General features: G+C 37.9%; 1 protein-coding gene across 2 annotated transcripts in view; it reads left to right on the top strand.

Annotated features, from left to right (window-relative positions):
• Window positions 1-18,335, top strand: part of RRP1 (ribosomal RNA processing 1) — a 39,300-nt gene extending 20,965 nt beyond the window's left edge. For both annotated transcript variants that reach the window (XM_072614822.1, XM_072614823.1), the window contains exons 6-13: window positions 3,530-3,659; window positions 3,754-3,818; window positions 4,088-4,254; window positions 6,907-6,998; window positions 8,926-9,023; window positions 10,289-10,308; window positions 13,265-13,369; window positions 15,629-18,335. In XM_072614822.1, the coding sequence (XP_072470923.1) occupies window positions 3,530-3,659; window positions 3,754-3,818; window positions 4,088-4,254; window positions 6,907-6,998; window positions 8,926-9,023; window positions 10,289-10,308; window positions 13,265-13,369; window positions 15,629-16,554 (1,603 nt within the window). In that variant the 3' untranslated portion in view covers window positions 16,555-18,335. The remainder of the gene's footprint in view (window positions 1-3,529; window positions 3,660-3,753; window positions 3,819-4,087; window positions 4,255-6,906; window positions 6,999-8,925; window positions 9,024-10,288; window positions 10,309-13,264; window positions 13,370-15,628) is intronic.
• The last annotated feature ends 6,298 nt before the right edge of the window (window positions 18,336-24,633 follow it).

The following is a 24,633-nucleotide window of genomic DNA, read 5'->3' as shown; positions in this document are numbered from 1 at the left end:
GCTGTGCTGGCATGGCCCGCATTGCACTGCACTCTGCTCCCAGCATCCAGCGTGGCAGGACAGAAGCTTCACGTAAGCCTTCCAGGCTGCCTTGGGTTGCAGATTTGCTTTGCGGGTTATGCAGTTCCAGAATTTGTTTAGAGTCCTTTTTTTACAGGTATTTGGCTGGATTTGAGGGGAGAGCTCTAGCAGGTCCCTCTTTTACTCTGCCATCTTGGCTCCACCCCCAGCAGCTATTAATAATCACCTTGGTGTTGTTGGAATTTGGGATTAGAAGTTTTCTGATGTCTGTAGCTACTACTGTGAGATGCAGCAACAACAATGATGTAAACTGACCGCAGCAGAGGGAAGTTAGCTAAATTGTACCTTTCATCTCTGCTATTCTCCCGGGGTGGGGTGGGGGGGGGGAGGCGCTAGAGAGCACTGAGGGAGCAGCAGGCAGTCAAAGGGAAAGAATGAAAAGTTCTGGGTAACTACACTTGGAGTGACTAATTGTAAGGCATTATAGGATTATTTGCATGTAGATCCATTTCTCCTTTGAAGTGATAGAACCGGAAAGAGCCTTATTGTTAATTATTTGAGGGTGAGGAACACAGTGAGCTCATTTTTGTATCTCCCATAGTATTTAACAGTAGACTCAGTAAAAAATTTTTAAATTTTTTACTTACTTGCCAGTGAATAATAGTATGGTGTGAGTAAGGAGAGGTGGTAAGTGATTTGGCATTCTTTAATCTTATACAGTAAGGAGCTAAGTATATATTTTTTTATTTCATACAACAGTTAAGTCAGGTAGTAAAAAAAAAAAAATATTACTCCCGTTTTGAAGATGGAGAAACTGAGATGAAATGACTTGCCCTATCTAATTAAGTGTTGGATTCGAAACCACATCTCTCCTGATGATACCTGGCTGTTGTTATACTGTGTGAAAAGTCTCCTTGTGAGCTTAGGAATGGATTTTAAATATATTTGTGTCAGAGACACTGTGCTAGGCACTGGACATACAAAGATAAAAAGAGGCAGCAGTCTGCCCTTAAAGAACTTACCTCCTAATGGGAATGGAGGAAGGACTATCACACCTATAGTATGCCACAATGAAAGGCAAATTAACTGGGACAAAATGAAATGATTAAGTTTCTTGACATATAATAAAGCATACAAGTTTAGTCGTTGAGAAAAAACTCTTAAAATATTCCTTTTTGCTGTTTTTTATACAATTTTGTTGAATTCATAAGATTTTGATACATCTTTGTTTTTTATACAGTTTTAGCGTTGAATTTATAAGATTTTGATACATCTTTAATTTTTCATCATGAAATAATTCTTGACTGCTAAGTGGAATAAATAGACTGATGGTTGAAGAGTCCACTTTTCTTAGTGTAGCCTTGTTTGTTTATAGTGCACAGGTTTTCAATGAGGTTTAAATTAAACGAGTTCCCAGGCTCTTGAAACATGTTTATTTTTATCTCCATCTTTCAGAAGATATGGTATGTGGTATGGTGTAATATCATGTTGGAGTATTCAGTCTCCTTTTGAGAATTTTTACATTTGCAAAATAATTCTACCTATCATAATACTTACCTGACTTCATCATTCCTTTAGTTGGGACAGGAATTCCAGCTCTAATGGAAGTTAAATCTAATGGACTTTTTTGGGGGGGGGGGTGGATGTTTTATAGTCTGAAGATGCCTAGATCTTTGGACTTTTGACAATGGTTTTGTTACAGCCTGGAATGAAAAAAATCCTCGTATTGTCTTGCCCATTACTTCATGTCAATGATTAGCAGATTTTTTTACTGCTCATGATACTCTTGCTTAGAACTTTAAGAAGTCTAACTCCATACTCCAAAGGAATCCACAGCCCACTTGTTTTCTGAGGATTTAATCAGGCTGTTTTGCAGTAGTTTTTCATTTTATTATGTTTCTTTTTTTAACCATACTTTCCTTTGTGCTTTGGTCTACCTGTTCCTTTTTCATCTTGGGCTTGCATGATCTTTGAAAAGCTTGATTTAAATATATTAACAGCCACGGCAGTATATGTAACAGTCTTTGAAATGTCCTCTTTAAGAGTTACAAGTTTTACACACTTCCTTTCTTAAAAGAACAAAGGGGCATGATAAAGTACTTGTTTATGGCATAAAATCCAGCACTAAATTGACTTAATTAACTAATGGTGGGGATTCTAGCTCTATCTAGAGTCGTTTGGTCAACGTTCAGACTTCTTAGTCAACCTGGTGTTGGTAAAATCACACTGGCACAAGCATTCGTTGCTGTCACAAAATGAAATCATGCCAAATATTAATGATCGGGGTAGGGAACCTGCAGCTTTGAGGCCACATATGACTTTCTAGGTCCTCTAGTGTGACCTTTTGACTTAATCCATCTTCACAGAATAACTCCCCTTAATAAAAGGATTTGTTCTGTAAAACTTGGACTCAATCAAAAGGCCACACCCAAGGATCTAGAAGGTCACATATGGTCTTGAGGCTGCAGGTTCCTCACCCCTGTTCTTCACCTCCAAGTAATTAATACTCCGTTTTGTACAAGGTTGGTTGTGATAGAGTGAAAGGACAGAATAGGACAAAGTGTGTTCAGTAGTTTTTCAGTCAGTCCAACTCTTTGTAGAACCCCATTTTGGAGTTTTCTTGGCAAAGATACTCCTGGAGTGGTTTGCCATTTCTTTCTCTAGCTCAATTTATAGATGAGGAAATTAAGGCAAACATGGTTAAGTGACTTGCTCTGGGACACACAGCTAATAAGTGTCTGAGGCCAGATTTGAATTCAGGAAGGTAAGTCTTCCTGGCTTCAGAACTGGCACTTTATCCACTGACTTAGCTGTCCTACCAGACAAAATACTCTGGGAAATTTTTGAAGAGAAACTAAACGCTTTTAGTGTGGGGAATCAGGGAATGCTTCACAGAAGAGGTGGCATATTTTTATACATTTTAAGTTGCTCATTGCCTTAGTTAATATTTATATTTCTGCTGTTTGTATTTCAACGCTAGAATGAAGAAAGTACCAGAAATGGTTTAGATAAGTATTGATGGATGTGTTATTTTTGCATTTTCTAAATTTATAAATAAATTAAATCTTGGAACATAGGCAGATTTGTAGAATTTTATTTTTTTAAATGTGTATGCTTTGTTTACCTCAGGGTTATTGTGAGGAAAGAGGTTTATAAACCTTAAAGTGCTGTAAGCATGATTTGAAGGAAACTCAAATGGATAATACCATCATTTTTCATAGAATGAATATGGTACCCTGCTACCTATAATCATTAAATAAGATGTTAAATGAGTATGATCCTTTACAATAGAGTAGAAATAAAAAATATGATTTATGAGTCTTTCAATTAGTCTTGCTTTTCTGGTCTTTAGAATTTTTTATGTTTAAATTTTGCTATTTTTGTAGTGTTTTTAAAACCTGTCTTTGATGCTATTTGAATAATTTTTCTTGGTCAACTGAGTTATGACTTGAATGCAAGCGTAACTTTTTGATTTTAATAACTGGTTGCCTCTTTTTGGCTCATCCAGTCAGGTTGAACTACTTGTGGACATCCTAATGAAAGAAATTCTGCACCCAGGCAGTGAGGCGCCTTGTGGGGTGAAGTCCCACTTTATTGACATCTACTTGGAGGAACTGACTAAAGTAGGAGCAGAAGAGGTGAGAAGGCTCCTGGTAGTAACTTTGGAGCTGGGGAGTGCGTTACTGTCTTTGAAATGTCACTTAAACAGCTTTTATTGTCTTTCTTAAATAGCTTACGGCAGATCAAAACCTGAAGTTCATTGTTCCATTCTGTAGAATTGCAGCAAGGACGAAGGAGTAAGTTTATATACTGTCTTTGTTGGGCTTGATTATGTTTTAGTGGCTTTTGAGCCATTCAGGATGACTTTTTCTGAAATAATGATTCATTTTGGGAGAATTCATTAGGGAGAAAAAATAGTAATGGTCATTTGTTAGAGAATGTACTAATGGAGAAAATAACTAGGACTGCACTGAGTTGTGTGGTTAGTTGGGATTCAAAGCAAGAGTTTACACAGATGTAGCCATGTTTAAACTTCACATTTATAGTTCATGTTTCTCCTTTTTAGTTCTACTTTGCTGTATAATATAGTTGGAGGTATCTTTGAAGCAATTTTGGAACAAGCTCCCTTTGCCATTGAAGATTTAATAAGAGAATTAAATGAGAACAAAGAGGACAGTGAACCACTTGAAGCTGAATCAGATGACATGACATCGATAAAGAAGCAAAAGAAGGGTGAGATGTGGGAATGAATTTTTACACTTTGTGGCTCTCAGTCTTTTTCTGTATAAATACATACAGATATGTTTTAAAATAAATTTTACTGCTGTGTTTTATTTTTACATTGCTCATGTTCCCCCCCACCCCAACCTTGAGGCCTACCGTATGGCAGAGAATACTTTTTTAAAAGAAAAAGAGGAAGAAGAGATAAACAGCAGGACTGATCAATATATCCTAAAAATATAAAAATATGTGCAGTATTCTACAGCTTTGCTGTCCCACCTCTGCACAGAAGGAGGTGGTGATGGTCTTGTTTTCTTACATTTCTTCTTCTTCTTTGTAATTTTGCAGTATTGGCCTTCAGTTGTTTTATGGTGGTTGTTCCTCCCGTTTGATATTGGGGTTGTCACTGTGCTCTCTTGGCTCCGATAACTTGACTCAGCATCAGTTCATATTCTTTTCATGCTTCTCTCTGTTTATTACATTTGTGTTTCTTAATATATACACCTAGTTATCCTTGCGTTTCCAGTGCTAAGACAGTGTGAGGCATGTAGTAAACACTTAATGAATGTTTATTTTATTATGTTATTGTACTTCAATGTAATTTGTTTCCTTTGTCATCCTGTTTTACGTTATGCATTTCAGAACATTCTGAGAAAGAATATGTAGGCTTCAGTGTACTAGCAAAGTGACAGAAGAATTAAGGACCCTTGCCTAGATAACAGCATTCCAGCAGTATTGTTGATTATTGAATGATTATTATATGAGACTTTTGAGTCACCATGATGATGTGCTCCCTTACCAATAATAAAAGGGCAAGAGAATTATTGATCAAAGTGGCTTAAACTGCAGAGTTTATGAAGGGGGAAATAAAGTGAAAAAAATTAGAAAAGTAGGTTAGAGACAGATTGTAGAAGGGATTAAATGCTAGGCTATGGAGGGATCTAATGAAGTTTTTTTTTTTTTTTAATCAGGGCAGGGCAGTGACATGATCAGTCCTTTTGACTTAGAAGGATTATTTTGGCAGCTGTGCAAAAGGATATATTGGAGAGAGGAGAGACTTAAAAGGAAGGAAGACAAGGGGGCTCTTATAATATGCCAGTTAAGAAATGTTAAGGGTTTGAATTGGAGTGGGGATGATGTAAATGGAAAGAAGGGTATAACTGTGAGATGTTGAAACAGAATCACTAGGACTTGGCAACTGACTAGATGCTGGTGCACCTAAGACGTGTGAACAGTCAAAAGCGATAAAACTTTAAAACTAAATGACTCACTATTATAGATTTAAATTTGGGTATGTCGAGTCTGAATGGCTGTGGGTCATCCAAGCAGAGACAGTAAGGTCTGAAGTACACAGGAGATGAAGTCAAGCTAGAGACGAGATAGATGGACATCGAGGTGATGTAGGGGATGGAGCAGGCTTTCACAACCTGCAACCCATGGGCCGCTTGTACAAACCCATGGACATACCAAAGGATTTTGAGCAGCTCTCAAAAACTGTAGAGGATGTTTTCCTCTGCATTTTTCATGGGGTCCCTGAAATTCTTTGGCAGACCACAGATTGTGCAGGCCTTGGTTGGAGTAACGGACTTTTGGTTAGGAGGACATGCCTTTGAGTCCTGCCTCAGTCACTTTCCAGTTGGGTGGCGCTGGATAGGTCGCTTGACCTCAGCTTCAGTGTCTTTATTTGTAAAACAAGAATAACTGCACATGCCCTTTGCAGAATTGTTGTGGGGATCAAGGAAGGTTACATGTAAAGCATTTTGCAAGCCTTAAAGCTCTGTATTATTGTTAGCTTGTCATTTACTCATTTAGAAACTGAGCCCGTGGCTCAAAGGATAAAGTCTAAAAATTCTTAACCTGATATTAATGGCTCTTGTCAATCTCTTTCACAAAGTCTGCTTTTTCAACTTTATTGTCCGTTAATCCCCTATTGTGAAGCCTTTGATCCAAAAGTATTGGCCTATTTGGTGTCCCCAGAACATGCTATTTTTGATCTTTCTTCAGTCTGATTTCCAACCTTTCCCCTTCCCTGCCTTGTCCTAATTCCTTACTTTCTCCTTACTCTCCTATATGAATTTCACTTGAAAAAAGTCCTATGTTAACTTGCATGTTCTTAAAACTTCTTCCTAGGTGCTAGTGATCTCTCTCCTTTGAACGTCTTACAGCCTTTTCTGTTTGTCTGTGGCTTTATCTACTGCCTTTGTATAGTTTTTAGTGCATGTTCTTACAGGGTAGTGTACTATAGTTAATAGCCTCTCAATAAACCATTTGTTTTTTTTAATAGTATTTTTTCTTCTAGTTATATGTAAAAAAAGTTTTCAACATTTATAAGATTTTGAGATCCAGACTTTTTTCTCTCTCCCTGTCCTCCTCAAGACAGCAGGCAGTCTGATATAGGCTATACATGTACAATCATATTAAACATATTTCTGCATTAGTCGTGTTGTAAAAGAATCAGACCAAAAGGGGAAAACCAAGAGAGAAGAAAAGCAGCACAAAGGTGAAAATAGTCTGCATTCAGACTCCATAGTTCTTTCTCTGAATTGGATAGTATTTTTCCATCATGAGTCTTTTGGAATTATCTTAGATCATTGTATTGCTCATAATAGCCAAGTCTATCAATTAAAAAACCATTGTTGAGGATGCTTGTATCTGTATTTGCAGGAAAGAAAGGTGAGGATTCCTTTTTAAGAGAAGATAAACCAAAAGCGAAAAAGCGGAGAAGTGGCAAGGGGCCCATCGGGCATGTCCTTCAGGTACGTGTTGAGAGGGTCAGCACTTGTGCACTGAAGTCTCATTGCCCAGGCAGACGCACGTGCGTGCATGCGTGCGTGTGTGTGTGTGTGTGTGTGTGTGTGTGTGTGTTTGTGTGTGGTTTGTTTTTAGATTGTGGTTTTTGTTTATTCATACTTGAGACAAAGCAGATTAATTAGAACAGGCTGGAAATAATAACACGGGACTAGTAATTTTCAATGGCACTAAGAGGTGAATTCTGCTGTCAGGGCTTAATTTATGGCAGAATTAAAAATCATAAAAGGTTTGATTTTTTATTCTTTCTGAACACCTTTCAGTGCTCCATTCTTCTGCCTTGGGTTCGTGAAGCTACTTCCAAGGGTAGTAGTTCCTCTTCTAGCCCCCACTCCTCTCTTTTCTCCCAGGGATCTCCTTAGGATCATGCTTCAAAAGGATCTGATATGTAAAGAGACCCTGTGGAATCAGAGAGCCTGGATTCAATTTTAGACTGTCATGATTATTACCTATGTAGTTTTGGGAAAGAGACAAGCTTCCTGGGTCTTAGTTTCCTCTAGACAAAGGAGACTTTGAACTAAATGAACTCTCAAGTCCTTTTCATCTTTTAAAAATCTCATTCCCTCTGATTCCCTAAGCTGATCTTGTCTCAGTATTTGGAAGAAAACTGATCAAAGTAGTTCACATACTGGAGGAATTACCCCCTTCCTGTGTTATTTGTTTCTTGAAACAGGGTCTTTTTAAACAAAATAAATCTCTATTTGAGTCGCCTGCCTCCCTTTCTTTCCAGTTATTCCCCGTACCGTAGAATAGGAAGTCCTTAGTATGGAATCACATCAAATAGCACTCCCTTGACAGAAATTTTCTATAGAACTTTGTAGCTGTAGATATTAGCACACCTCTACCTACTTCTTTCCAGAGAATGGAGTTAGCTGGGACTTAGCCATGTGCATTGGACCCCTTTTTAGTGTTTGTCTAGTTAAAAGAGGAATTACTCTTTTTAGAAATAAACTCACTGAGATGTTTTGGTTAGGAAAAGGGTGGGTCGGTTGCAAGAATTTTCTGTGAATGAGTGGAAGAAAAGAAAGAATAAGTAGATCCAATAAAACTTTTGTTTCTTGTGGAAGAAGACAGTGATTGCTCTTCCATCAAGTAAGATAATGGGAGAAAGTAGATTTGCTGCTCAATAGGAAATAAGTCCACATACCCTCTGAAATGATTTTGCGTGCTAATCTATACGATGGGTTCAGAGGTTTTTCAGAGAAGTTAACATTACTGACCAAACTAGATTCAGAAAATTGAGTGTTCGTTGTTTTTAAAAATATTTTTTTTAATTTAACTTTTGATTTTCTTTTCCCTACCTCAGCCAAAAAAAAAGAAAAAAGAAAACCCCTGTTAATACACATACTTGGTCTAGCAAGTAAATTCTCACATTTACCCTGTCTAGAAATATGTTTCTCCTTCTCCATCTTGAGTTTGTCACCTTTCTGTCAGGGTAGTTGTTTTTCTATGTAACATTTTATTATATAAATTATTCTCCTGATTCTACCTACTTCACTCTACATTAGTTGAAGTACAGTCTTGCCCATTTTTTCTGAAAATGTCCATTTCTCATTTATTGTGGTGCCTAATATTCCATCATATTGTATATCTTATTTGTTTAGCCATTCACTAGTAGATGGGTAATCCCTGTTTTTAGTTTTTTGCTACTGCAAAAAGAACTGTTGTTCACATTTTTATACATAAGAGTCTTTTTTGTTCTTTTTTTTATCTTTAGGGCCTACTAGTGGAATTTCTGGATCATATTGCTATGCACAGTAGTAAACTACCATTGTCTTGGAATAGTTCCTTTCACATTAGGTAATTTCACACTAGATGGACCCAGAAAAAGTAATGGACTTGTTTTAAGTGAAATCTTTTTTTTTTTTTTACTAGTTTAATTATGAAGAAATTGCCAGTAGATTGTTTGAAATGGCCAGCAAGCAAAGCACTCCTTCCTTGAATAGGAACCGTCTCTACAAACTGGTCAGAAAGTAAGTACTTTTTGGACACTGGTTAGCATCGCTCTTCCCTGCAGCCTTCCTGATGCTTTGCTGCTTTGAGACCATTCTCTTTATCCTCACTTGTGAAAAGCTTCTTTCTCTGTACAGGACCCCCTTCTGTGAGATGACTCTACCCTGCTTGATGGCAGAGATAGGCCGTCATTCAGCATGCACTTAACCAGATTGTGCTTGCAGTTCTTTGGCAAATTAACTTGCATTCAGGGTAGTTTTTTCACTGAGGAACTCTTTAGTTCTTGTCCTTCTTGTGCTCCTTGTCCTGCCACTCTTTTTAAGTTTTCTTTCCTGGATCATCCTCTCTACCCATCCCCCATGTGGGGTTCATCCCAGGTATGTGTCCTCTCTCATCAGCTCCCATGAATTCATTCAACCATCATCATTACATTGATGACTTTTAGACTGATCGGTCAATTTGTCTGTTTACCTTTCTCAGTCAGAAAGCATTGTATAAATGTACAAGCAGACGTTCTGTCTAGCCTTTAAAATATAGTTACAGGTTTAAAAAATACAGGTTATATACCAAATAAATACACAGTGAATTGGGGAAGGAGTTGCCAGCAGTTAGGGGAGTCAGGAAAGGCTTCTTGAAGTAGAAGGCACTTGAATTGAGCCTTGCAAGAATTTGAACAGATATAAGGAGAGAGAGGAGAAAATTTCAGCTATGCTGGCTAATTTGTTCAAAGGCATGGAGATAGGAGGTGGAATAGGGAACAGTATGTAGTCCATGTTGGCTTGGTAGAGCTTAATACTTGATAAGGGCTGGTTATATTGACACATGCCAGTAATCTCTGCTGCTGAGGGAGGCAGAGGCAGACTGATGGAGCAGTTGGGAGCTCTGAGCTAGGGCTAAAGCAAATTTGAGTATCTACACTAATTCTTGAATCAGTGCAATAAGGCCTCTTAGAGCAGGTTGTGGGTGGGAGAAGGTATGGGCAGGGTGGGATGAACTGAACCAGGTTGAAAAGTGAGTCAAAACTTCCATGCCGATCAACAGTGGTATTGGGTCAGGCCATTGCATTTCTAACCTAGGTTAGTTAGGGAGATACCCAGTCGCTTAAAAAATTTTTTTAAATTACTTATTAATACTTCTCTATTTTTGACTATTTTTCCATATGCAGTATAATTAAATAATGAGAATTCTTGGAAAGCCTACTGGCTAGAGGTTTGAGATGTTGTCTTATGTGAGAATGTAGTGCCTTTTCAGTATTCTGAAGTAATGAGGTTTTTTTCCTTTTCAGGTTCCAGAGTCTTGCAGAAGGTAAGGATTACATTGTACAGAGGTAGCAGCTTCTTTCTTTGAAAAGGATTACTGCTACTCTTTAGATTGATCCTTTGTGGAAAGTAATATGTACTTTGTCTTTGCAAAAGTGTCTAGTAATACTTCATGTGGAAAAGGAGGTATTATTCCTTGTATCTGAGTGGTAATGTGCTGTCCTTCATGTATGATACTACTAACACTTTGTAAATAAAGATGATAGTGAATTGAATTATTTTTAAGTTTATAGGATTACACATCTCTTCACTCTGTTTCTTGTATAAGATAACATATACGTAAGGCAGTTGGTTGGAATTAGGAATAAAAGACAAGGTGTCTTCAAGTAAAGTTACATTGCACATGGAAGGATGATGACAAAACATTTGAGGCTTATCCTTAGGCAGGCATTTCCACGTCAGAGCACTTGGGCACTTTGGTTCTCATTCCTAGGTCAAAATGCAAATATAATCTGGAATCCATTAGTACTGAGAAAATGACTGGGTTTAGGTTTTTCAGGGGGTAAGACTAAGTTTAAGAGTTTGCCTGTTATATCTCACTTCCTGTTTAGTTTTTAGAATTTCTTTGCTACTTGTTTCTCTGGGGCCTATAGAGGTTAGGTGTATATATTTGTATTGTTTTGGGTTTGGATATCTGTCCAGAATTTAAAATTGTTTTAAAAACAGAATATTAATTAGGATAAGCTGGAGACAATCATTTGGTCCTAGAAAAGAACCTGGTTTAAGTTCTTTTCACTGATACTGTGGTGGGTGTTCCCATCTTTCTACTCATAATAGTGCTTTGTGGTTTGCAAAGTGCTTTACATGTTACCTCTTTTGATATAACAACCCTGTGAGATGGATGCTATTTTACAGATGAAGAAACTGAGATTGAGAGAGATTAAGTGACTTGCCCACTCTTCTAGTCACAACCATGATTTAGGCTTTTATCACTTCTCACTGGGACCACTTTTTAGCCTTCTGACTGCGCTCCTCGCCCCAGATTTCTCCCTGCTCTAAGCCATCCTCTGCTTGATTGAGTGTTGTTTCTGTGCTATCAAATACAAAGTTGTTGTTTTTTATCTTGAAGGTTCTTAACATGGGTTAGTTTTTTTTTTCCTAAAAGGAGACAAGTTCATCCCTGGGACATGATTGGTCCAGGGGCTGAGGCTCAAGTGGTACCTCCCTTGACACAGTTTCCTGATAACCTCTGGCTATATTGATTAGGCTTTGTGGTGACCTAAGGACATAAAAAACCCACCATCATGGAGTAAGAACATTATATATTTGTTGGATGTTCCAGGACCATACAAGTTACCACACCCTATCGTGCTGACTTAGTGATTTCTATATGGAATCAGGGGGCACCTTGTTCTCATCTAGTATCTTTCTTTATGCTATGCCTAAATACACCTCCTTTCATTGACTATTGAATGTCCAGATTGTATCTCACTTTGGGCTTCAATCTAAACTAGCAGGGTGCTGGCCTGAGTCAGGCCTACCTACTGGCAATACCTAGCCTTCTTGCTCCTCCTTCAAAATGATCCTACCTCTCACATCTCTATGTCTTGACACTGGCTATGCCCTAGCCCTGGAACACTCTGCCCCTTCACCTCCCAACCCTTAGTTACCTTGGCTCTTCTCATCTTACCTTCTGCAAGAGGCCTTTTCAAGTTCCCCCAGCTGCCAATTCCTTCTCCTTTGAGATTACCTTCATCTCCTCTCTCTGCATGTCTTTGTATGTACTTTCTTAATTACATCTTATTTCTCCTGTTACTACTTAGAATCCACAATGACAGGGACTGGTTTTTTTTGTGTTTCTTTGTGTTTTCTGCACTTAGCCCAGGTACCTGGAGAAAAGTAAGCATTTATTGAATAAGTGCTTGGTGACTGACTGACTTAACTGTGTGATGAGTAAAATATCATGCAAACTGCAGTTGGTGCAACTGCAGACTGATATCAACATTTTAGTGGTCAATATAGCACTAATGCAATAAGTCATAAAACCTGTCATGCTTTTTTAAAAAAATTAATAATTTCGTTGATAGGAATTTTGAGCCCCCCCAAAAAACCCCAACAACTCCCAAACAAACATGAAGACAACCTATCTATAAAAATATTCATGTTGCTTCAGTTATATTGGAAGCAGTCTGTACTTGCAATAAGTGCTGACAGTGGTAAAAGAGCCAAGGTTGGTTACTGTAAAACCATAAAAAATATAATGGAGGTATCAGAATCCAATAGGGAAAAAAAATCTATGTGTGGTGATACTGAAACCCACACAACTCAAACTATAGGCATATTTCATGCAACTATACAAAAAAGGGGCCAGGAAGTGCTGAAATTCTAAACAGTCCTTGCAAGAGATGCTGAGCAAAGCGTTGTGTTTATTTGTTTGTTAGTTTTGTTCTACCTTTTTCAAGGCTTAGGGTTTTATGTAAGATTTGCCCTTTGTTTATTAAGTAATTGATTTATTTAACAATTATTAAGCTTTTAATAAAAATTTTAAAAACACTATGAAGATGAAGAAGTTATATTAAAAAATATATTTTCTCAGTAGTTTAATTTGGGATTGCTAGGTATAAGTACCACTGGATTATTTTTCAAAACACTGAACTTTTAAAAATCTAATGTGTTAGATGCAGATTTCTTTCAGTGCTTCAGAAATGGCAATTCATGAATATATTTTACTTGCCAATTTCAATTGACACATCTTGCCTTAGATTTTAGACACTTGAATATAAATATTTGTTTATACAGTACATGTCCCAAGAAGGGACTTAAAATTGTTGTACTTGAAAAGCTACACAAACTGGTTTCTTTCATCTGTGATGTCATACAGAGATAAATGGTTTTGTGTTACTGAACCTTAGAATGATGTCTTTTTAATACAGAGGTTCCTTCCTTTCATTTATAGGAAATAATTATGTAGAAGGTAATGAATTTGATTTTTGGTCCAACAGGCATATTCCCTCAAGATGGCCTTCCTCAGCGTAAAAAATTGAACAAGAACAGGCTACAGCAAGAGAAGACTTGTTTGCCAAAATCGAAATTGCAAAAAAAGAAAGGTAAGAGGTCAACTCAAAGTTTGGGGATAAACTGTGCAATTTATGCTTAAGGGAGGCCTTCAGCTTCTGGGTTAGGAAATCTACAAGTTGTTTTAAGTTCCTGGGCCAGCACACAAAGGGAAATCTGAGATTTTGATGTCAAGGTCCTTCTTAGCCTGTGAAACTCTTGTATATACTTGATGAAGTTACACCCTAACTTTCATTTTCATGATATTGGCAGCTGATGTGGAGGAAGGATTGCTCACCAGAATCACCAAATTTGCAAGTGTCATTAAAATTCTCATTAGGTGGTGAAATAATAAGTTTATAAGTACAGGAAGACTGTAATAACTATCAAGGAGCAGAAAAGTAGCAGATGAGGGTTGAGGTAACTGATACTGTGAAATTTGCTCATTGATTTTAAACATGATAATGTGGATTAGAAAATTGGTTTATTGATTATAGGAATGGAAATGTGGATTAGAAAGTTGTGATTAAGCCTGGCATTCAGAATAGTTGATTACTACAATGCTTCCAGGTCCTTTGTTTTGAAGGTCCATGACCTTGATTTTTAAATTATTAGCACACTTACCTATGTGGAGTAGAAATTCTTACTAACCAAATTCACACTAGCCTAACATAATAGGTGAACATTGAATATACATACAGGGTGTCCCAAAAGTCTCAGTGCAGTTTTAAGTAGTTAAAGTTTAAAACTGTATTTGTCAATAAGGCTGGTAGAAAACTTTTCCAGTCATATTACCTGCGAAGCCTAATTGAAAGGTTATTTGATTAGTAGAATAAATAGCAAGATAGTTTTTAGGATATTAAAGTATTAGTCTCATGAATGTTTCCTTTCCCTCACCATAGTGGTATGCCCTCTAAGCTAACTGAGTACTTATCTCCTTTCTTAAACCTGGATATTAACAAATTAATACATGTCAGATCACCCTTTTCTAGATCCTTGGTATCATTTTATGAAGATTTTAAACAAAATGGTTAGCACTAGTCCTTGATAAAGTCTTATGTAATCTTTATGCCTTTCGTTGCTTTTTACTTAATAGGTAAGCTCTTAATAAAATGCTTGTTGAATTAATGATTTAACTGATTCTAAGCCAGGTCCCTTTCCTTGACAAAATGGCATCCTCAAAGCCATGGTGACTTAAACTGTTGCAGTCTTGATTATATAAGCTTTTCAAAATATAATCCATATGGTGGTTCAGTGTTGCATTGATTGCAGAAATCCTTTTTACCCTGTATTACTCCCATGTTCCTTTTTCCCATGCTTTCATCCTCTCCAGCTCAGCTCCACTTTTCAGTCTTCCTTTCCTTTGATGAGGATCTCATTGTGCTCCTGGGACCTCTGCTGAATCACTAAAAAACTTCCTGCTGAAGTTGAACTTGGTATAGTGTAGTGATGCCAAACTAGTAGAAATGAGGGCTACTGAACTGGACATATGGGTCCCTATGAGTCACCTATTGACTTAGTTTTAAAATATAATATCTATGTTTTATTGTATTTTTCTTTCTTTTTTAAGCCAAATAACATTTTAACCTGATTTGGGCTCACTCAGGAGAGTCGTGGGCTGCACAGATCCCAGAGATCTCACCTGTGGGTGGGGTTTGACACCTCAGTAGTTTACAAAATATTCTTCTTGAAGTCAAGAAGATCTGGCCTCTCATGGTAGTTGTATGACCATGACCTGTGACTGATCCTCAGTGCTCCACGTCCTTCACCTGTAAAATGGAGATAGTAATACTAATTTATCGTTGACTTTGCTCCAGGCTATCTCAGGACCCTTCTTGGAGAGCTAGGGCCTGAAAAGACCGACCACCCCTGGAGGCATCCTCTGCCTTTTGTTATTCTTGTCTAAGCTGCTAACTGCTCACTGGGCTTGGATGAAATGGGAGTCAACAGCTTTATTCCATCTGATTAGATGGAGGAGCATCAGCCCTAGCATTGTCATTTATCTACTTTTTGTAAGCTAAGGAATCTTAAATTCTTGATGTCTGCCCCACCTATTGCCCCCTTAGGAGTCATGGACCTTTCTCTCTGCCCTGCAGCTGTTGTTTCCTCCAGTTAGAGTATGAGCTTTTTGAGAGCAGGAGCTGTTCTCTTTTTCTTTTCTCAGTGAGTGCTTAGCACATATTAAGTGCTTAGTAAATGCTTTTTCTTCCAGTCACACTCCCACATAATGATAGGTAGCCAACATATAAGTAGTTGTTGATTTCTGTGGGATATAACCCACTAGATGTATTTTTGTCTTGTCATTTTTACAGGGAAAAAAGGTGAAAAGCAGAATATGGAGACAGCTGTGACTTCTGAGAAAGATGGGTCAAAAGCTGTGAAGAGAAAGAAGATGAATAAAAGGAAGGATATGAGCACTGATTCTTCTTTTCCTGATGACACAGGCATGTCTGATACAGCTGTTCTCTGTAATCCTCAAAACAACAGCTCGAGAAGGGCATGTAAAAGAAAGAAGGGTCAGGGACTAAAAGCCATAGACGTAACAGAAGGCCTCCAAGAGCCAAATAAGAATGATGAAACAGAGACCCAAAAGAATGAAAAAAAACAAAGATTGACAGACCTTGAAATGACGCCAGCCATTGGCAAAAGCAGGAAAAAAGATTCTCGGAAGAAGACAGAGACCAAGGAACAGCAAACGAGTAACTTCCACACCACACTTCAGAAGGCTTATACAGAAACTACTGCTGTGAAAGGATTGCCAGCGCATCCTGTTAGTTCCCCAAAGCTGGAAAGTAATGACGTAGGAACCCATAAATTGGTCAAAAAGCAAAGGAAGCAAGTTTTTAATGGAAGCAACCACCTTGCTTCCCAGGTAGCCTCAAAGATTCCTTCAGAAACTCTGAAAGAGTTACAGTTAAGTAGAACCAGTGACCTAGAGTCAGAGTGTCAGGATATAGATACCACTGTAATGATGAAAAAGAAACATAAGTGGGATAGTAGAAACAGCATTGTGCCTCTCCAGAAAGATAATGCCGGGAGGGAATTGGCAAAGAATACAGAAAATCCAACAGATTGTGATTTTCTTCCTCCTCCAAAAAAGTCAAACAGGAGTGTCATTAGATCAACAGGTTCCTTAAAGAGGAAAAAAAGTAAAGGAATTTTTTGGTCTCTAGGACCAAGGATGATTTTCAGATCTCCAGGTAAAAGAGTGAAAAGAAACAAAAGGCAAGATCTTTAATGTTTTCTAAGTTTTTAGGACTTGTTTTCTGGGTGATCTTTGAGGATTCCAATTTCCAAAATGAGTAGGTAGAAGAAATGCTTTCCATCATAAGGCAAATAAGCATTCCAAGATGTCATTAGCAAGGAATCCCATTAAAAGTACTGTTTTTTCAGCAATAAAAACTAAGTTGTCTCACAAGAGCCAGTTCAGAAACTGGCTTGATTAAAGGCCCTGGGAAGAAAATTCTTAGTTTTGAAAAAAAATGGCAAGACCTCTAATGAAAATGACTGTAGAAGGGACCAGACCTTGAAAACATGAATGTTTGATGAAGGCCTTTCTGTATTTCATAAAATATTTATGCTTACAAATTGGGATTAGCTCATGAAATATGTTAACTGTCCTGGGTTTCTTGCAATTGTGAGTCACTTTTTTCTTTTCTTTATTTTGTTAATGTAAATAGTATTTTATTTTTTCCAATTACATGTGAAGATAGTTTTCAACATTTATTTTTTACAAGATTTGGAATTCCAAATTTTTCTCCATCTCCTCTGCCTCCCCATGACAGCAAGCAATCTGATGTTGTACATGTGCAATTATGTTAAACATTTCCACATTAGTCATGTTGTGAAAAAAGACACAAAAGGGAAAAACCACCCCCAAAAAGTGAAAATAGTATGTTTCAGTATGCATTCAGACTCCCATCAGTTCTTTTTGATTATACATTATACAGTCACTTTTCAAAGATTAAAATTGTATGGCCAACCTTGGAAAGCTGTGAGCCTAAAAGTAAATTTTTCATTCCAGAAAAATGTGGGTGGGTTATGTGAGAAGTGGAGGGAAGAAAATTGGAAAAAACAATGCTAGGGTGCTCTCATTAGAGTTGGAAAAAAATACAAAACGTGGACAGTTATGTGGTGCAGTGCATCAGGAATCAGGAAGATTCATCCTCCCGCACTTCTCAGCTGTGTGACCCTCAGTGAGTCACTTAACCCTGTTTGCCTCAGTTCCTTATCTGTAAAATGAGCTGAGAAGGAAATGGTAAACCACTCTAGTATTCCTTGTGGAGAAAAGCCCAAGATGGAGTCATGAAGAGTGGGACACAACTGAAATGGCTCAACAGAAATTGTCACAATTTAGACTCCACTTTCAGCCTTAATAACAATGCTTGATAGGACCTCTGGTAGTGATGACAAGCACACCCATAAACATTTTAACAGTTTGAAAATCACATGTGTTCTAGGTGTGAGGACAGATTTGTAATTATCATCATAACCCATGTGTTCTTTTTTCTGTACCATCATCACTTTCTGTCTTGCCAGTCCAATAAAAGACAAGAGTGAAATCTTTGTCCTCAGGGGAGACGTATGTATATGTGTGTGCGTGTTTGTTTAGTTTTGCTGTAACACGTTTTCCTAAATAGTTCTTAAAGGAAAAATGGAGTGCAGTACAATGTTCAGTAGAAGACAGGCTAATCAACAGCATAATTTATGTTAAATGGGCCCTTAAGGACTACTCTGGCAAAGTTAGGCTGGCTGCCACTCCAGGCCTCAGAGCTGGAAGCCATGGTGGAAGATGGGTGTGGCACAGAGGAGCCCTTCTCTGACTAGAGCTTCTACTGCAGAAGACATACAGTAAATATTTCACTTTATTTTGAAAAAGACCGGATGTTTGCTTGTGGAAGTGAGTGTCAGAAGAGTTATAACTTTGTGAGTTATTTTGAAGTGCTGTAGTTTTCTGTTTTTTGGTTGTTTCTCAGTAAAAATCATAAATAAACAATTAAAATTTGCTTTATATTTAAATTGTTTCCTATTACATCAGTCATAGAACAAATTTGTACACACAGGTTTGTCTGTCTATGTGTGTGTATGCACACACCTACATGGATATACAAAATAAGAGGTAATTTTGGGGAAGAAGATTCTGGTTGGCTTGGGCACGGGGTGAATCAGTCAAGCATGTATCTGCTAGATGCCACCTGGGGTCAGGAAAGGCATGTAAAAGAGGGCACTTGAACTGAATCTATGGAAATGGGGTTTTGCAAGGTCAAGAAGATTGAAGGATTGGGGGGTAACTGGCACAAGGTATCCATAAATGGGAGAATGACTGGAACACATGATGTGGAACACAGTTTGGTGGGGCTGCAGAGGATAGGAATGTATAAGGTTGGAGATTTATAAAGAGCTTCAAAGATTTGAGTCTAGAGATAATAGGGAGCCATTAGAGTTTATTGAGCAGGCACCTGACATTCTTAGAGGAGTATGTTCATATGTGCATATGCACATCTAGTTTGATGTGTGAGTAAAGAGAAAAAGATGCATGTGAGAGATATGGTAGAAAAGACAAGATATGGTAACTGATTAGATATAGGAGGTGAGATTGAGCATTTGTAGACAACACAGACTGCGAGCTTGTGTATTTGCAAGGATGATGGTGCTTCAAGGAAATAGGGAAGTTTAGGATGAGTGGCTTTGTATTGAAAGAAAATTATTTTTTGTTTTGAGTCATGTTGACTTTGAGGTGTGACATACGTAGTCAAATGTCCTGGTAGTTGGTGGATTTGAATTTTGGCGAGAGACTATGCCCAGATATATAGAACTAGTAGTCATCTGCATAGAAGTGACAAACCTATAGAAACGTGAGGTCACCCAGTGAAACTGTAGAGTGAGAAGGTGGCCCAGGATAGCCCTGGGGCATGATGTAGGTAGGTAGTGAACCAGCAAAGGAGACTGAGAGGTAGGAGAAATGAGAAGTGGTATGAAAACCCTGAAAGGAAAGTATCCAGAAGAAAAATATAGTCAACTGTGCCAAATGCAACAGAGACCAAAAATGAGGATTCAGAAAAACTATTGAGTTTGGTAGTTAAGAGACTTGGTAACTTTGAAGAGGGCTGTTTGAATTGATTAATGAGGTCTGCCACCAGATTGTATAAATTAGAAAAGTGAGTGAGATGAGGTTTTGTGGAGTCTGACTGTAGGTAGCTTCCTCCTAGAAGAGTTTGGTTTTGAAAGGGAAAGAAGATATCAGATGGACAACTTGAAGATTATAGGGTTTAAGGAAGGTCTTCTTAAGGAGAAAGGAGATTTGTGCCTATTTGTAAAAAGCAAGGGACTAATTGGGAGAGAAATGGACAAAAGGGGACAGTTTGGAGCCAGTCTAGTCTGCTAGAGAAGAACAGAAGGGGTTTAATTAAGGGCATGTGTGGAAGGATTAACTTTGGCAAGGGAATGGGCTGAAACCAGAATAAAGGAGAAAAAGAAGGATATAATGTAATATCAGGGAGTTTTGCAATGTTGAGAGGGAAGTGATTTTAAAGGTGAGGGGTTTTAGAGTCAATAGTCTCCTGTTTTCAGTAAAGGATAAGGGCAGTTTCTTAGCTGAATAAAGGGAGGTAGTAGTAGTAGTAGCTTGAGGAGAGACAATTTGAAGCACCCTTATTAACAAGGTTGTTGTTTGTCCTTTGTTTTCAAAGAGGAACATGATGTCATGACATGCAAGTGAATTGGATTTAAAGTGAGGGAGGGCTGTGCAAAGTCTACAACCTCACTTTCTCCTCCAGAGCCATCTGGGTCCAGAGGCCAGATATAGATCAGTACAACTGGAGATGACCCTGTTTGTAGTGGGAGACTTTGACCTTTTTAAGGTCTTTCCCAGGTCTCAGTTTGCCTGAGGCAACACCTGTTCAGTCATTAAGGGTAGGTAAGAAATGAGGCCAAAAATGGCCCCTTTTCAATGGTGTAGCTGAGGTGGAGTGGAGGAGTAGATCATGGGAGTAAAGTACATCTGAGATACAAGGAAATTAGAATGTGTGAGGCAGCATCAATGTATTGAAAATCCCTACTCTGATGACCAATTCAAACATCTTATAATAAATTTGGCTAGAATCAACCTCAAAGGAGAGGTTGCGGTGGTGGTAACAGGTGTGTTCTGGAAGTGGTAATGGGGATCAAGGAGTGTTCATTTTTCTTCTAGGATCAGCCTGTTAAGTGTTATGAGAAGGTGCAATCAGTATCTAGATTGATGAAGGCCATTCATAAGAGATTCCTCTCTTTCTTGTTTCTCATCTCACATCATTGAGATGGTTTCTGCCACCACCTGGTCCATAAACCCCATTTCTCCCTGCTTGTACAAGTGATCTCAGTCCGTCCCATCACCTCCAGAATATTGCCCCAGGTATCACTTTTGCTCACTCAGTGATCTTCAGTTGCTGTCTACTGGATGCTTTTCTATTATCTATAGGTATATTCATGTCTCCCGTTTTCTCACCTCCTCACTTGATCATGTGATCCTCCAACTAATTGTTCTGTATCTCCTTTTGTAGCTAAACTTGAAAAGACTGTCTAAAATTGGTGATTCCACATCCTTTACTCTCACTATCTTAAATCTCTGCAGTCTGTTTTCTGACTTCATTGTGTAGCGAAAATTACACTTACCAGAAGTTACTAATCATTCAATTGCCAAATCTAAGGGCTTTTTGTAAATCCACATCTTAATTGACCTATTTGCATGCTTGGGCACTGTCAATCACTCTCATTGATTCTCTCTTCTCTCTGTAACTTCTCTTTCCTGGTTTTCATCCTGCCTATCTACTCCTTTTCTGTCTCCTTTGCTAAAACTTTATCCATATTACATTTTGACCTGGACCCTCTTCTCCCTCTATACGATTTCACTTGGTGATAACAGTATAACAGTTTCCATGGTTTTGGTGCTCTCTTTGTGGATTACACTTGCATTTACTTGTGCAGACCTAACTTCTTTCCAGACCTACACTCTGGAATCTCTGACTGTTAGAGAACTGAACTCGTAATCTTTCCTCCAAACCCTGCCCTTCCCCTAACTTTCCTAGTACTGTTTTCATTCATTTTTATTTTATTTTTCAGGTCCAAATTCTCTCACACTTCCCTCCCCTTCCTCTCCACCTCCCCCCCAATCCTTGCCATGAGAAAGCAAGAAAAAACCCATTACAAACGTATAGTCAAGCAAAACAAATTTCTTCATTGAGCATATCCCAGAAAAAAAAAAAAGCCTCAGTCTGCATTAAGTCCATCACCCTCTGTCTGGAGGTAGGTAGCATATTTCATTTTAAGTCCTTTGGAATTATTGTTCATCATCATCCATCAAGGTTGCCAAGTGTTTCAAAGTTGATTATCTTTTAATATAAAGTTTTTATTTTAACAATTTTTCTGGTTCTCTGCATTTCACTTTGCTTCATTTCTTGCAAGTCTTCCCTTCTAAAACCACACCTTTCCTCATTTCTTGTAGCACAATAAGTATTCTATCACATATGCTGTAACTTGTTTAGCCATTCCCCAGTTGATGCATACCTTTTGTTTCCAGTTCTTTGCTAACACACACACACGTGTACACATAGCTTTTTTACACATAAATCTTTTTTCCTCTTCTTTTTGGGGTACAGGCCTAGAAGTATCACTAGGTTGAAGAATATCTATCTATCTATCTATCTATTTGTCTGTCTGTCTACCTATCTATCTGTCTATGTATGTATCCACTCTCTTAAAATACAGAGTGGTTGGACCACTTCATAACACTACCAGCAGTGCATTAAAATATCTGCTTTGGCATAGCCAGTCTAGCATTTGTCATTTTCCTTTGTCAGATTTACTCATTTATTTTCCTCACAGTTATTCTAACTTACATTATTAGTTATTTAGAGCATTTTTTATATGGCTCTTGATAGCTTGGATTTCTACCCCTGAAAACTGTCTGTTCATGTCAATTGGGGAATGACTTTTATAAATCTGAATCAATTTCTCTATCATAGAAATGAGATCTTTATTGGAAAACTTGCTGTAAACACTTTTTTCCTCATTTGCCTACTTCTCATTTTAGCTGAAATGATTTTCTTACGCGCTCACTTTGTTCACATTTTTAAAAATCTTGGACAAATATGAAAACAATAAGAAAAAGAAACATACATCAATATTACATTTAAATATATAAAAAAACCATATGCACAGCAGAATTAGGAGAGGATTCAGAATATATAGTGATAACTTACCATTCAAGAAGGCCTATACATTAAATGCTGTGCATTATGTGGAGAGCTGTCCTTATAGGAGGCATTAAAAAGCAGAATTAGCCAAATGGAGGAAAAGGTTCAAAAGCTCACTGAACAAAATAGTTCTATGAAAAACAGAATTCTTTCCCCCTCTCTAAACCCCCTCCCTAAGTGACTTGGAGGGACAGAACTGGCCCCAGTTGGATGCTACACTCTTTCCCTCTGTCTTTGTGGAATGTCACACAGTGCTCCCTACACACCATGTGCCACACTACTGTCCCATTTCCCTTGTTTCTCAGTTTTCTGATCCAGCACCAGAAACTTAGCAAGCCATCATGCAGGGAAGCCTAAACTTCTTCAGGCCACAGATAGGTTTTTAGTGGCTCACTTTTCAAGTAAAGATATAATTAATGATTAAACTATTTTTCAAATAAACCATATTTTTTTAAAAAGGGAAATTTCAATTAATATCAATTAATTATACTTGTTCCTTAAGATTTTTATTTATCATGAAGTCATATTAATGTTAAAAATTACTTTGCTAAGCGGTACAATTTTTAATATATACAATATATTTAATAATATATATTATGGGATAAACTTATATTCTCAAAAACACTTCTTAAAAAATTAGGATGTAATCCAGAAACTTCAATCAGCAAACACTTCTTTATGAAGTTACCTTCAATAAAAAAAAACAACAAACTTGCCAGGACTATGCATTTCTTTAGAGATCTGAAAACTAACCTTAGTAGCTGCCTCATTTTCTGAGTTTACTTTCTTGAAAAACCCTTGTTCCCCACTGAGATTTTTTAACAATTTGGACACTTTGATTTGTTTTTCTTTGGTGTCCTTTGCTTAAGTCAGGATGTTTTGATTAGAAATGACAGTGAAGATTATATTTCTTAGGAATGGCTATTACTTCTTGGCAACCAAGGCACAATATTTTGTCTCTTGTGTAAGTCATTGTGTAAGTCTATTTGTTCACTCTGATTAAACACACATTTCTGATTCGATCTTCCACTTTTTTAATCACCCATTTTACAAAGTCACCCCAGAAACGTCAACATTAGAACCAAAAATCTCCGTAACTCCTAGCATACAAAGAATTATTGAACTGAGTGTCTGACCTTGGAGAGAGCACCAGACACTCATGTAACTTGGAGGGCGGCCACTCATTTTGTTCAACAGCGATAAAGACTGGAAACAGTGAAAAGATGCAACTCTTGCTCCTCTCAGACTTGACACATGGAAAACTATCAGTTTCTCTTATGTTGACTTCCTCCCGAAGTCTTTTTTTTTCAGCAACCTAAAGTGGTGTTGACTTCTTCTGTTTTTCTTCTTGAAGCTGGAAGCCAGAAGTTCCTAAAACATCTTGAAACTTGAAGAAGACAAGAACCCACCAACACCCTGCCCGGGGCAGGGCATTCATCTCCATCGAATGGGGAAAGAGTCTCATACCCATGGAATCTGAGTCAAAGGTTATAAAAATCTTATGTTTGTAATGTGGGCTTACTTTGGCCCTACTCCCAGAGGGTCAGATATGTTTACATTTCACTTTTTCTACAGAGTTCTTCAGCAACCTTAGGGTGTTGCAGGGTGGGGGTGGGGCAGAGTACCTGTATTCTTTCAATTTTAGGGACACAGTGGCTGGCAACCTTGTCCTATTTAACTGCTTAAATTCATAATAGCTTTTACAAAGGAATGTTTAAAGGCATATTAGGAGCAAACATGCGAACAGTTCCTCCAACATCTCAGGGTTTAATCTCCACTACACTACCTCATTCTTTGGAAAAGATGGGAAGGATTAGCTTCACTGCTTAATTCAATTCTTACATAGGATCAATCCTACCAAGTTCAAGTCCAAAGCCCCACTGGGCGAGTGTCTGGGACCCTGGCTTCTCAGGGTTTTCCTATTGGGCTGGTTGTAATAATTAGCCTGGAATCTTGGGCTCCAAGGTTTCCCTGGCTTAAGGTCCCAGGTTGCCGACCCCATTTCCTGCACCTAAAACTGAGAAGAAGAGTTAAAGAGAATAGAACCCCAAGCCCATTTCTTGGAGTCACCTAGTCTAAGTTTAGGC

This window comes from Notamacropus eugenii, chromosome 5 (genome assembly GCF_028372415.1).
Source record: "Notamacropus eugenii isolate mMacEug1 chromosome 5, mMacEug1.pri_v2, whole genome shotgun sequence".
Taxonomy (NCBI): Eukaryota; Metazoa; Chordata; class Mammalia; order Diprotodontia; family Macropodidae; genus Notamacropus; species Notamacropus eugenii.
Note: the sequence above shows the minus strand (reverse complement) of the source record. Positions and strands in the feature narration are given on the sequence as shown.